Raw genomic sequence first — 14666 nt, forward strand, 5'->3', positions numbered from 1 at the left:
ACAATGCCACGGCCACCAAACCCAGACTGCTGCCTTCCTACTCTCCTGCCTGGTGCAATTAAAGAGCTGCCCGGGCACATTAAACTGACAAAAACCTTCCCCCCGCGCCCCGCCAAGACAGAGTACAGAATCCGTTCTGCAAAGGGGAAAATGCATTTCTGGTGCAAGATAGTGGACAGAGCAACAGTTAATCCAGCTTAGGATGCACTGGAATGACAGTCCTACCAGTTCAACCATCTCCCAAAACAGGTCTTAACACTTTCTGAATTTCTGGATTTTTCTAAAAACTCCAGAACTACAATACTATTCAAATTGCAGCAATCAAATACATCTGCCAAGAAAAACTACCCTTAAAAGCATTTCCACTGTTCATAAATGACCCCTCTCTACTCCTAAATGCCAGCTTTCACGTAAATATGCTTGCATACATTTATACGCACACTGAGTTACAAGCTTGCTTCAGTGACTAACGTACTAATACAGGATTTTTTACCTTGACCCTGAAAAGTCAAGAGTGCAAACTGCAATCTCTTGTTTCTTTTGAAAGAACAGCAGAATTGCTTCTAACTTGTAATTGCAAAAGCATTTTAACTTACACATACCTGACAGATTTGCAGAACTACAAGTGAGGACACACATTGCCACACACCACCCTTATAGCACGCTCTTGTGTCAGAAGGAAGTGCAGTGAAAACGGGGGATGACGAGGGCAGAATAAACTTGCTCTCACAAGTATAGACAACCAACCAACTCACTATTGGGTCTATCATCTGGGTTAATAAGAGGTTACACGTGGTATCTGTACAAATCAGACAACACACCCAGGAGAGCATGAGCTTTACTGAATGCATGTACAACTTCAGTCTTCTGCTGCACTTTAACGTGTCAGGAACTCCGGAGTGCCTGGGGGAAACCCCACATTATGTAGGAATCACAGAGTAACCCCTCACTGACTAGTTAGAAATGCTGGGATAAGGCCCTCAAGTGTCCTAGAAATCCAGAACGTACATCCTCTGGGTGGCTGGGTACAAGTCAGGAATGAGGAGTCACTGTTAAGTATCAGGTATCTGCATCTGCAGCCAAGCCTCACCTCCAAGGGCACAGGAGAGGCTGAGGTGCAGGGGTTGCAGGGACTCATTTAAGAATTCGGGGACTGGGGATTCTTCACTGCCGGCTGCGAAGAGGCAGTGTGGTGGCTGGCACTGCCGAACTCAGTCCTGCGAAGCCACCCTTTCTGCCAGCAGCAGCTGACTGTCACACAGCCCAGGACTCAGGGGAAATGCTGAACTCCAATTATGTGTCAAACAGAGAAAACACAAACTATTTAAATATTAAACCCATGAGACTTGAAATAGAGATCATTAAGGAAATGAATTCTGGACAGATGCAATCTGTCTTTACAATTTTTATTTTTTTTTTTTGAGAAAAGGACTACTCTTTGCATTTCCGATCAATTATTTCAGTTTTAACAGCAGAATGGCATACTTTTATGTAGGAATTTAAAGGCAGGGTTTGTTGTTTGTTTTTTTTTTTAAGGACAGATTGTTTTCTGTTTGAATTCCCTCACTCTGATGGCCCCATAAGGGGAGAAGATACCCAGCTGTGTGTGGCATCCCAAGAAACAATAAGCAGGGGCAGGCATGGCAGATTCTGTTTCCTTAAGTGGCCTGTATCAGAGTCACCCTTCTCTCCCCCAGTTTCTGTAGCTAGACCTCTCTTTGCACAAGATCTGCTGCAAGCCTTCTTGGCTTCACTAACACTGTTCTCCAAATACTACAGACGGTCCAAGCGAGTTCCTGAGATGCTGTCAAACAAAATGTTCCCAAGCCAGCCACCATTTCAGTTCTCGCTGCTATTTCAAGACTTTCTTACGCTTTATTTACCTAATTGAGATGACAAGGGACAGCACCTCTAGCAGGATGGCGATGATGAACACCACGACTGCTGCAGGTGGTGGAGGGGACGCGACCATCCCGTGTTTCAGGAAACACGTGATAGAGAGTATGAGGAAGACTGTGGTGGAGAGGAACACATCCAGGAGCGAGCTGAAGGTAGCACTGGCAAATGTCTTCACTGGAGCATTCCTTATAACCTGTGTGGAATACAGGGATTGAGGGAAGGGATGAAAATGAATAAACGCTATTTTGCTGAATTCAACTGTATCATAAACAGCAGCTCACAAAAACAAATAAAGGAGTACAGAACTTTTTGCCACTTCATTAATCCAACGTAAGTACTGTTTTGAAACAAGAAACAGAAGGGGTAGTTCAATGGCTATCACAGCTCCCTGAAAATAAGTCTGTGTTGAAAAAAAGCACTGGCAGCACAGCCCCTGGGTCCAGGGTGATTTTTACAGAATATTATGATACAGAAATAAACCATATGAAAATTGCCTATTCTATGCAAAGAAGCACAAACCCCATAATTACTAGTACATAAAGCTGTAAGAAGTTTTCTTCAAGAATTTTCATTTAAAATAATAATAGATTTTACAATAAGCCTTTTAGGTCTGATGGTTCTTTAAGAAAACCTTCCGAACACCACTCTACAGAAACAGTTACTTGCCTGAGGCAGAGTTCACATCTCCCTTTCAGACCAGATTAAAAGCAGCAATCGGGACGCTATGTAATCTGAATTGATCAGAGCTCAGGACACCAAGTTCTGCTCTTCCGTAACCCCTTTACCACACATTCCCATCGCATCTTGTCCTGGCCCCAGTGCTTGTGCAGCTGTGTTGTCTGCTGCTTTGGCCAGTCCAGCTGAAAAGTAGATCATGAGCTCCACGTCCTGGCCTACTCAGATGAGCCCAGTCTTTGGAGTGTTTTTATCTGCCCAAGGGACCACAGAAAGCAAGTTCCAAAGAAAAACAAAAAGTGTGTTATCAATATCACCATGAAGTAGCCCAGTTCAAGTACGCTGGTTTAATTTGGGAGTTTCTTTTGCTCTTCAGAACACCATCTGCACTCAGCAATATTGGGAAATGAACTTGTTCCTCATTTGTACCTCTCTGCAAACTAATATATTCAGTTAGCATCATTCAGTGCCAAAATTCCCTTTTAATTTGAACTGTAGCAGAATCCTGTTAGTCTACGCAGAAAGTCACATAAATTGAATTAAGGAAAGCAGCACTGTATCCTGAAGTGACAGTGTTAAGGATGCCCTAATAGTGTTAAGTAGTACCTTAATTTCCAAACAAGAACAGGCTAAGCAAGCTCTTGGGAAGCGGAGCCGCTTACAGAGAATGATCACAAACCGAGCGTGCAGCTGGCACCGTGTAATTAGAGGTGAATTCAGTGGTGTTGGAAGTTACTTTCAGCAACAGTTTACTGCAAGGCAATTAAGAGCCAGCAGTGCTGACAAATCATTTAACTCTCCAAGAGAGGATTTTTTGCTGTTGTTTTGGACCAGTACTATGCTAATATTAAGGCTTTAGCAGGTTTTTGCCCCAATGCTGCAGAATGACTATTACAGAGCGAAGATTCCTGTTTCCAGGGAGGTTTACATAATAATTTTCAAATTAATAGCTTGCCGCTAACAAAATGCACAGACCACATTCCTGCTCCTTCTCTGAATTTCCTACATACCCACATTAATAGGTCAGTCTGTATATGCTTGACTATCACTGCTTTGCTTCTCTTTCCAATCTTTCCATTGGAAAGAACTTGATTTACTATTTTCTGTATAGTTTGTGTAAATTTTGCAGGCTGTATCCCACGAGAAGTTTCTCCCTGTTGTTGCTACATGAGCTTTATTCAGAGAGCTACCACCGGAATACAGTGCTGCAGGATGAGCGTGGAGCTCCTGAACAAAGTGAACAAACTGAACTGCAACACAGCTATGCTTCCCTTTGTTAAAAAAAAAAAAGAGTTAGGTCTCATTTGTAAACATTGGAAAACAAGCAAATAGAGGCTATTGCTAAGGACAATGTGACAACGCTGCCCAGACCAGAAAGCAGCCCATGAAGAGAAAGCAACAAGCAGCAGAAGCAGAAATCCTACCCGCCCTCAGACATAGGACATACTCGGAAGAAGAGAAATCAACACCTACATCCATCACGATGCAATTCTGCCAGATGGATGACCCAAACTAATAGCTCAACGCTACTGGAAGGGAAGGGCCCACTCCCCTTCCTGCTGCCGGACACTTATCTTGCCCTGGCTCTGGCACTTGCCAACCTCTCTGTGAGTTGCTGGTTCAATACAGCAGAAAACAGACCCAGACGGAAAACAAAAAAGCTCCAAACAGAAAAACAAAACATGAATATTTTATGCTAGGCTAGTAAAATGAACTGGCTCACAGCAGGGAAGCCTGATAAGCACGAGAGCCATTAGAAGGAGCAGGGAGGAGTAGGAACAAGGAGGGGAGGGCAGCTGCCCTCTTTTGGCAGCAACTTTTCAGCTACTCGTGGAAATGCAGCCCCAGTTAGTACTGACACCTAATGTCACTATATGTAAACTTAAAACATCTTGCTAGTTCGTATCAACCAGGCAGGAATATCTACTGACATGGAAAGGCTGCAATACTATTAACTCCCAAGAGGATTAAGGACTTTATACACTCAGTGCAGAATCCTGAAGAAGGCACCAAGTTACTCACAATTTACTTGCTGTTCCTTACAATTACACAGTGTTTTTGAACTACCTGTTTCTGAACACAGCACACTTACAGAACTTACGACATTTGAGTTCAGAGCAGGTTTGGGTTCCACAGGGATAACCATGAGGCTGTGACATGAACGAGAATCAAATTCCAAGTTACCATTCTCAAAGTTAGGATATTTGATGATAAGACAAGTAGCACTTGGTCCTTTACTTTCATCTTAGCATGGTTCTCTGGCCTGCCTAAAGCCTTAAAATATTAACCTGAAAATGGAGGAAAGGCAGGTAAGAACTAATTAGTTTATCTTGGTGGATTGTGAAAATGTATTTCCAGCCCAAACATCGGACTAGACTCAGGGCATGGCACAAGACAGGCAAACTGAAAGGAGACTGTTTTCAGAGGCAGCAATACCAAGTAGTAAATCACATCTGACATTTCATGACCCTTGTCATCAACTGCGACGAAATGTGTTAAAAACAACGACAGACAGTTGCTGTGACAGATTACAGAAGGAAACCAATGCCAGGAGAAACACACCTCTTCCTGATAGCTCGTCCTGTAGGCCATCTCCAAATCTTGATCCAAGAAGTTCAGGCTCAGCTTGTTAATAGGCGGTTTGAAGAAATAGTCTTTCATGAGGCTAAAGAGAAAAGACGGTATCAACATCAGTTTATGCAGCTGTCACTCTTTCAGAGCCCCCTGCTCCGTGGTTTCTGTTTCTAGGGAAGCTGGCGCTTGGCTTGGAAGTTCCTGAAGCTTTTCTTCACTCTCTGTCACCGAGGTACCCCCCTTACCCACATCACTCGCTCAAAGGAAATACTTTACCAAAAAAATGACAGAGCAAACTTTTATACTTTCAGGAAAAGACCAACGAGTCCTTCCAGAAATTTAACAGCTATAACTGCAGATGACCACAGATAATTGTAATACAAGCCAGCAAATAGTAAAGGTTAATTGCTGCTACGGAGGCACAACCTGAGGAGACGTGTGGCTGTGGGATATTTGTGTCTTAGGTGGAATTCTATTGTTCAAAGCAAGCCAAGGATGACAAAGGTGACAAATTATTAGAAAAAAAAAAAAAACTTGTCCGTTTTAGAAAACAGCACTTTCTTGTTACTTCAAAGACACTAAAATAACTCAGTAACTCAGCTGGGAACATTCCCTTAACGATCCAAGCTGCAGAGAAATGGAACCTGAGGAGACGGATAGCTTACATTTACTTCTGAAACAGAAGATTTGAAACCACCACAATCATCAACAAAGGCACTGACAAATAATGAAACTAGTTCACTAGGACTAATGAACCAGGAGGCAGCATCTAGCAGAGGGTGTTTATGCACTCCGTCACCTTATCTTCCAGTGTCAGGTGCAGAAAAAAACCCCAAGCAAACCCAAACATAAAAGAGGCCTCAATCATTAAAAAGTTATTTCTATTCCCCACCCTCTGGAGCAAAAATAGACTATTTTTTGAGTTTTACATTAGTTGTAAGAGGTTTATGAAAGAAGTTTTCTAATGACATCTATGGCATTTGATCTGCAAACCTTTTCTTTCTTGAGTAGATGTCAAAGAGCTGAAAGGACTCGACTTACAGAGCACTGAGTGCTTTGTGCCCGATGGTCGCAGAGTGAGGTCACGCCTACTTATGCCATTTATTGCTAGGATAGCCCATCACCCTCTTTTCTGTGCAGTCCTCATCTGAGGCTTCAGAACACACGCTCTGGCTATGAACCTCCTTTCATTATCAAGCAACCAATTCCACTTGTTATTTACAGTGAACTAACTGTTTTGAAAATTGCTGTAGAATCTGCTTTCCCACCTTGAAAATTGTAGCACCGAAGCAACAATTAGAGTGGGCTATTTCCAAGTTGATAACTCTAAGCAGTAACCAGAGATGCACATGAGATCAAATTCTGAGCAGATGAAGAAGCTGAAAGATCCTACAGAGCTATTCTGTGCCTGAATTCTTTTTTTTCAGGGGGATTGGTTTTGGTTTTGTGCTGTTTATTTTTTATGAACACTTGGCAAAGAGTTTTTTTTGGAAGTACATGGCATGTGGGAAGCATTTTTTTTCTTGAGATGCAAGACCAACCAAGCACACATTCCTAGACTGAAGCTCAAGAAGACAAAAGATTTCAACCGTGAATATGGCAGATACTTTATACCCTTTAAACATTCTGGCCTTGGCCAATTTATTAAAAGCATCGGGATACTCTGAAGGAATGACAGGACACATTCACTTGAGTCCCCCTTCTCTCTTTCATTCTTCCTTTTCTTCCCTCCTTCGCTTGTGTTAGACGTTTCTAAGAACATCTTATAATACGAATTTTGCAAGCTTTTTTTTTTTTTTTAAAAAATATTGTTGAATTCACTTTCTTCCCCCAGGAAAGCTCGACAGAGTATGGTGATGTTGTGCTGGAGTTGCGATGGTGTAAGGATGTAGGAAGAACAATCCAGTTTGCCAGTGTAGCACCAAACATGATATAAACGATGAAACCAGGGTGAAGGCAGCATTTCTGGTGTCAGCCAGCTGTACCGCACCAGCTCCATGTCAGTAGTTGTCTGTCTCAAAGAGGAAGATCCCTGTTTAGTTGACTAAACACAGTCAAGTACATAATCTTCTTCCCGGGAGGTGATGTGCCTCCCCAGCACAACTGATTTCTGTTTTCCCTGAATCAAGCAAGACTGGGAAGTGGGAGATGAAAGAAACAAACAAATTTTAGAAGTATTTAAACAGGAAACCGACCCAAGGGGGGGATGAAGGGCTGCACAGAACCTAGCTTCTGGCGGGGGGTGGGGGGGAGCTTCATATTTTCTGGGAGTCTGTAAGTCTAAAGAGATCATGAGTCAGAGTGCTGAAACACTGGAAGAGGCTGCCCAGGGAGGTGGTGGAGTCCCCATCACTGGAGGTGTTCAAAAAACATGTAGACGTGGCACTGTGGGACATGGTTTAGTGGGCATGGTGGGGTTGGGTTGACGGTTGGACTTGATGATCTTAAAGATCTTTTCCAACCTTAATGATTCTGTGATTTTTAAGTACTGTTCTGATTAGCACATGAGTACTTGTTGCTTGTACTTCAAAAGGTTTATAACCTAAGGGACATGTAATTTTTCTTGGAAACAAAATTCTAAAAAGTGAGAACCCTTTGAGGGTATCCCCAATGAAATTAAGTTTAACCATTTTGTACTCTTACACTATAGCTTTCTTTTAAAATACAGAGTAACATGCAGATTACAATGAATAAAGCATGGTATTTTTTATAGTGCTTGTAGTAAAGCCAGACTCAAAGCTCAAACTATACACTGTTTGCCAAATATATATAACCAAGTTGTAAGAAGAGGCAAACTGATAACTTCTGTGAAAAGGATTCTTGTACAATGCAATAACACAAACATGCCACACTAACACTGGCTTCATTATTATTATTTTTAAGACAACTGTGCTGAGGTACCACCTCCAAGGTGAAATCTCAGCATGCAGAGAGACCGACGGCCACTCGTGAAACTCTCAGCCACACACCTAAACTCTAGAAAGAGGCTGGGAAATGAAAAATATCACCAGTGTCCAGCATTTCCTCCAGGCTAGCCCCAGGCAGCTCCCTAATGCAGTGTACAGGCTCCTGAGTCCTCCCGAGGATATGTTTAACTCTTCCCAGCTGTACAGGGAGCCTGCGTGATTAATTTATGCACCTTATCACCATATCTGGGTTAGGTACTTTCTGTTAAGGCAAATTTATATGACCGAACAGAACACCAGCATCGTGCACCACAGTGGAAATCACTGCCCAATGCTAGGGGAAGCTCATGCTTTGCTGGTGCTGGGTTTGCAGTAACATAAAACCAAAACAGCAAAACTCCAGTATTGTTATTGCGAATGGGGTTTCACGTTAAGATGACCAAAGGAAGTCTGGATTCCGCCCCCTCCTTCAGAAAACTCAAATTTCCCATTGAAATATCCTCACGGATACTGAATTTGTCAAGAACAACAATATATTATGTTTTACAGTAGGGGATCAAGAATGTTTTTAAAGTTACTTTTACATATAACTTCACATTGAGAAATGTTAAAAAGGATTAATGTAAACCGGTAGGCTTAAAGCATTTTGCATAGACCTAATTAATCAGAAGATTATTTTTGGAAAGTTATGTTTATGTGAACTGAACTCAGCAGAGAAGTTTCCCTAGCAACAAGAAATGGCCCACTTAATATGGTAATGATGATATTTAATTGAGACCCAAAAAAAAAGCTAGGCTTTGACTGATGTCAAATCACGGTCCTACTTTTTCCTTTTTCCGAATCAAAAAGAATTATCCATTTTGCAAGCGGAGGAGAAAAGCACCAGGAACACAAGAGCTTGAGCTATATATCTTCACCAGACCAACAGCATAAATTAAGCTACTTCTATAACTTAAAATTTGCAGCATGCTAGTTACATTTTAAACAAAAATCCAGTTTGTTCTTGCTGATTTCTGCCAGCACTTGGACTTTCCCAATCCGTCTGTCTTCTAATATTTGAAAACATCAGCTAAACACCTATTCTCAGCCACTCAGGACAGACCCCACATAGAGAGGGGAAAAAAAAAAAAAGGAACCTCAATTTTAACTGCAGTTGGTCACAGGAGAAAGGTAATCTGAAAAAATCTAGAGAAGAGACTGGAGAGGGGCTGGTGTCCCTCCCTCTCACTTCTCCCTGCTTTAGTCGTGTTTTCAGTTAAGACGACAGTGTCCCTGTTCCAAGCAGCCTGGAGTCTACACGAGCATACAGTTTCAAGGATATTTAGATAAAATACCCCTCATCTGAGTGGAAGCAGTGAAGCAAAAATACGAATAGCCATAAATAATAACAAACTCAAGTTATCTGCTTAGTTGCTCCAGTCAAGTCACTGCCAAAATAAGGGAGATATGGTTGTGTGTTTACAAAAATCACACGCTACTGAATTTTGGAGAACATATTTTCCTCTGCCCAAAATAAGTTTTTTTGTTTGAAAGAGAGAGAGAAGCTAACTTTACAAAATGCTGTAGGTAGGGTAGTAGGTCCATGAGAATTCACTCCTATTAATTCTGCTTCTAAGCTCAGTATGATTTCTAGGTATTACTTAGTAACAGAATGTTATCAGATGCTGTTCTTTTGCTATACAAAAATGTGTGTTTTGTGGTTCAGATTTTATGTCACACTTTTATTGCAGAGGAAGGTACCTACTATGTGCATTAAGAGGACTTTTGAATGTAAAGATAAGAGTTCAACTTCATGACAAGTCATTTAAAGAGTACTTTTCCTTTTTGAAGACTCGACTAAAGAGTGACTCTTCACCACAGAAATGATGAAAAACCTGGCTTTACGCATTCCTGAGTAGAATGTTTCTGACATCAAGTTCCTACTGTAGTTTAAACAGATTATAGAGTAAGATCAGAAAACATACGACATGTTATATGTTAACAATAATTATTGACATTAGACAGAAAGCACACAAATAAAGATTAAAGATTGGGACCCCCGCTACTGCCTTCTCTCCTTTACACAATTTTACATTGTAGAGCTCGATTTTCCTTACCTGTCTTCTTTAATCACATCCACAAAGTGAGCATCTGTCTTTTCTCTGATGTTTTTGAACCTCAAAGGAAGGAGAGCTGATTGATCCAGACTCACTCCGCCCCATCTTCCTTTCTCTTGCAACATTTCATAAAGCGAGGTTTGACTATTGCTGAGCTTTTCTTCCTGTGGAGGACTCAGAAGTCCATTTTGAGTCTTTGGACTGTGTCCTCCTGGAGCCTGAATGACAGGAAGCAAAATATACATGGGGAACATTAGCGGTTGAGAAAACAGACAGAAGAGATTATCACAGAGCAAAAGTTGAAACAAGTTCTTCCCTGAACACACTGAGCTTTTACCTGACCACGTCAGAGACCTAACTCCACCTGCCTTGAAATCAGTCACATCTTCTGCAAATGGATGCTTACTTACATGTCATCTTTTTGCTTTTTATGTACCAAGTTTCCAAGCCGCAGAAAACAACGTACCTTTTCACACACACAATGAAGACCAACCACAAGCCCAAATTTCATCCACTCATCTTAACATCAAGATTCTTCTAAAGAGGTTTTTAAATACCTACTTAAACCGCGCTATCTTTCCACAGGTCATGAGACAACTTACTCTGCCAGCCCTTGCTGATCCTTCCACTGACCACTACAGCCCTGCTGCTTTCCCAGACAAGAGCTTCCTCTTTTCTCCTACCTGTGGGAACAACCCTTTTGTATGTCTCATCATCCTGCAAAACAATGTATCCTGCAAATTAAACTACATTTTCTTTGCTGACTAAGATATACTACTTCTTTCTGTTTTTCTTTTGCCTTTGTATTAATTAATACCGCATTTTTAAATTTTGACACCAGCTTGCAACACAGCTTAGGTACACAGTATTATCAATTCTGCTTTCGTTCGAGAACACAAATTACTTTTAACCAAAAATTATGCTATTTTCATGGAACCTGAAGTTCATTCTTTTACATTTTGTTTGACCTAGACCAATATGCACTGAAGCAATTCCAAAATATTAGACAACTATGTATGGTTAGAATGAAAATGAACTGCAGTTGTCAGGATTGTTTTCAAATGCAAACATATATCAAACTTAGCATATTTGAATGTTCATCTCCCCCCTCCGTGTCTTATCATTTAGCACGTATCATTTATCCTCATCCTGAAACCCACTCATGACAGAAGTTTCTTCGTTTCTGCGTGTGCAGCAGTCAGCACAGCAGTGACAAGCTCCTCCAGAAGACTATTCTTGGATGCCACTGCAGTGACCATAAATAAATACCATAAATATCATCACCACCCCAACCATGCACTGAAATATGTTACTCAGATTGTAAAACCTGCTTAGTTAAAGTTAAGAAATATCTGTTTTCTGGCTGCCCGTGCAAAATTAATTCAACCTCCTTGTGTATCTATCCTGTAAAGCAAATGAGGGACATGAATATAGGCAGGTATAACAAAAGGTGCAGACACAACCAGTGAAGATACAAGACTAACGGAGCAGCAGGAGAACGTCACCTTGTTCAGGGAAGAGCCAGAAAGCACTTGGGGCTTGGCTCCCTATCACTGCCAAGACCTCAAGAGCAAAAGTCATAACAAGGTGTGTTGGAATGGTTCCCTGGAGCTACAGGAAAAGCAGGAGGGAGGTGGGCTGTGCTTCCCCTTCCTCCTGCCTGGGAGGGATGCAGGATCCCCACCCTGCCGGCTGCCCCGATGGAGGTGGGAGCCACCAGAGCCACGTGATGAAAGGATTCCCAGTCTACTCCCGGCTACCACTCACAACAGTTGTTTTGGCAGCTTGCAGGTGTTCACAGCCCAGTGACAGCAGCTGATGAAGCAGAATAGGAAATTTAGTAGTTACCTTGGTGTGCTGCCAATGTTTTGCTAAAGAACATAATCAACAGAAGAGAAAGGTGATTTCAGCAACACATATCTCAGCAAAAGCAGACCAAAACCCCTTGGACCGGAGAGGCACTTGCGTATGACAGAAGGGCACTCTCCTGGTAAGCCAGAGGCACAAGAACTTCTCACATAAAAGGTCACCATTTTCTTTTCTAAGGGAAAACATTTAGCAGCTTCAGAGCAAGTCCTGCTGCCACCATAACAGGTTATCTAGCCTACCCAGAGGGAACACAGCTACGGAGCACAAGACGTACTGCAGTGCCAGGGTAACCTCTCTGGTTGTGAGGTGGGGAGTCCTAACAAAGGCAAACTAAAAGAGAACTGTCCAACAAGTTGCTAGAAGTGAAGGGTCTTCATTATTTGTGGGTTTTTTTTTAAATTTATGCTAAAGTTTATATTTGTTCAGAGCACTTCCCAGAACAACTTGAGACCTAAAAAACAAAAAGAAGGTCATAGTTATCACCTTTTTTATTTTTTTCTGGTAAAGAATCTTTCTCCTTTTCCTCACCCCTGCAGCAGATGTCATTACTTGAAAAGTAGTAACCAAAAGAACACAATTTTTGCTATGAGCAGCTCAAATAAAAGATACGGACGCTCGTGCACTGTTTGCTTTCCCTGTCTGTTCTTCAAGCTCATCTGAAAAATGCAGCAAAAATTTCTGCTCTTTCAGAGAAGGTCAGCATGGACTTCTCTTGGCCTTTTCTCTTTAGCTCCTTGGCAAAGGCTCAAATCCCTAAGAAAATTCTTCCCTTCAGTCAGCTCAAGGTTTTCTTGTGCTGTCTCCACTCTGTTAATCTTAACAGGACGGGATTAGAGTGTGAAACTGCTTGTGTGTAAGGACAAAATCCCTATTTATTAAATGTTACTGTGGTTTCTGATGGCAACAGGCTGTACAGGGTTTTTTTGAGCTCTCAGAGGTTTGATGCACCATTTGACAGTTTCCTCTCATCTACAGACAGCGACGCTCCAGAGGCTGTTGGGACCCACGAAGGTGCAAGGACGCGGTTAACATCATTAACATTCCCTAACGACAGGGAATATGAGCGCTGCAGGGCCAGGCATGGGAAGGAAACAGACTCCAGAGATGGGTAGAGGGAGCTTATGGCTCTTCTTCCCAAGAAAGCTGACACTGCAGAGAAGATTTGGAAATCAAATGCCACGGCAACTTTATGCCTGTAGCTGTTCTTTAAGCTTTCAGTTAAACAGGCATCCCAGAGTTACTGGTAGCCATTTAACTGGTCCGCTTTTTGACTTGGCAGTAACTAAACCAAATCAAAGAAGGACATGCGATTTGGTCTCCACAAGCATGTTTCTTCCAGTGAAATTATGGACATTTATTCAGCACTGTACAGACCTCTTCTAAGCAAGGTTAGATGACTTGCTGATTAACACACATGAAGATAATACAGCTGTAGTGGGAAGAAACTTAACAGGTAATTCTGATGAAGACAACATATGACATGAGGCCATTGGTACCTAAGGAAAATCTCAATTTGCAGTCGGTTCCTGGAGATCCGTGGCACGTGGGCAGAGGCAGCCGGGGAAGAAGCATCTCACGCATCCATCTTGGCAGCCTGGGCACATCTCCCACAATGTTTTCTGTCTTAAAGATCTCATGCTGTTCCGAGACCAGTACCCACTGGCCACTCTGCTCTATCTCCCTCAGAGCTGAAGGGATTATTATTTTATATTTTTTCTTAGGCTGTTTCCTAGAAACCCTGGCACAGAACATCGTCTCCTGTGTTACAAACCTTTTCAGTCCAGTCCAGTAAGGCAGCCCCTGCTTCTGAGCTTAGAATTTAAGCATAGGAGAAAACAGGTCAAATATAGGCAGAGAGCAGAGGGACAAAGACAGATTAATGTAGTAGCTCATCAGTAGAATAAATGCTGGCAAGTTTTCCCATTAGCTCTATACGTGAGATGAGTTATAGACAGACGTGAAGAAAAAACCAAGATAGTAATCTCTGAATGTGTTTACAAAATTATTCTCCCCAACAAGGGAAAGCATTAAACTTATCTGAAAATACAACAATCAGGTGATGAGCACTGGTATCCAGTCTGCATTTAGGCGGGAGCTTAATATTCAGGAAGGAGTGTGAGGTGACAGGCAGAGCAGAGAGGCTACGAAGGGCACGAACAAGATGACAAATAGGCACTGCCTGGTATTGTAGAGGAAGTGGGTGGCTTCAGTGAGAATATCTAAGCAACAGGCAAGGAAAGCAATCTTGGCAGCAGCATGCCGAGCATGTAAGACGCTGTATTTGTCAGTCAGAAAAAGGATGTGAACTGTCTTAGATGCTGTGAATCTCAGCCGTGCGTGTGAACAGGAATGACTCTGTCTTAGCTTAGAGCTACGATGCAGAAGACATTGGCAAGACACAGGTGTAACTTCTGGTGAGGTGACACACAGCCAACTGACGTAAGGGATGGAGAGCGTGGTCGTGTTGTTTGTGCCGCCTTCTTCGGGTAGCCTCAACATAATTTAAAGAGTCCAAATTTTAGGTCCTTCTTGGTATCAAACCAGGCCCATAAAATCACTAATAATTTTGAAAATTTGGGGGGGCTCAACTGAATTTTAGAATACAACTGCTCAAAATCAAAACTGGTTTTGCTGCTTAAGACCTTGG

The 14666-nt window shown here is 42.1% G+C and overlaps 1 protein-coding gene across 1 annotated transcript in view; it reads right to left on the reverse strand.

The window, feature by feature from the left end:
* The window catches only part of ADCY9 (adenylate cyclase 9), an 89285-nt gene that overhangs the window by 20513 nt on the left and 54106 nt on the right, over positions 1-14666 (reverse strand). Inside the window, exons 4-6 of the mRNA XM_009808682.2 lie at positions 10151-10368; positions 5137-5239; positions 1884-2092 (exon numbers count right to left, since the gene is read on the reverse strand). Of these exons, the coding sequence (XP_009806984.2) occupies positions 1884-2092; positions 5137-5239; positions 10151-10368 (530 nt within the window). The remainder of the gene's footprint in view (positions 1-1883; positions 2093-5136; positions 5240-10150; positions 10369-14666) is intronic.

This window comes from Gavia stellata, chromosome 18, assembly GCF_030936135.1.
Source record: "Gavia stellata isolate bGavSte3 chromosome 18, bGavSte3.hap2, whole genome shotgun sequence".
Taxonomy (NCBI): Eukaryota; Metazoa; Chordata; class Aves; order Gaviiformes; family Gaviidae; genus Gavia; species Gavia stellata.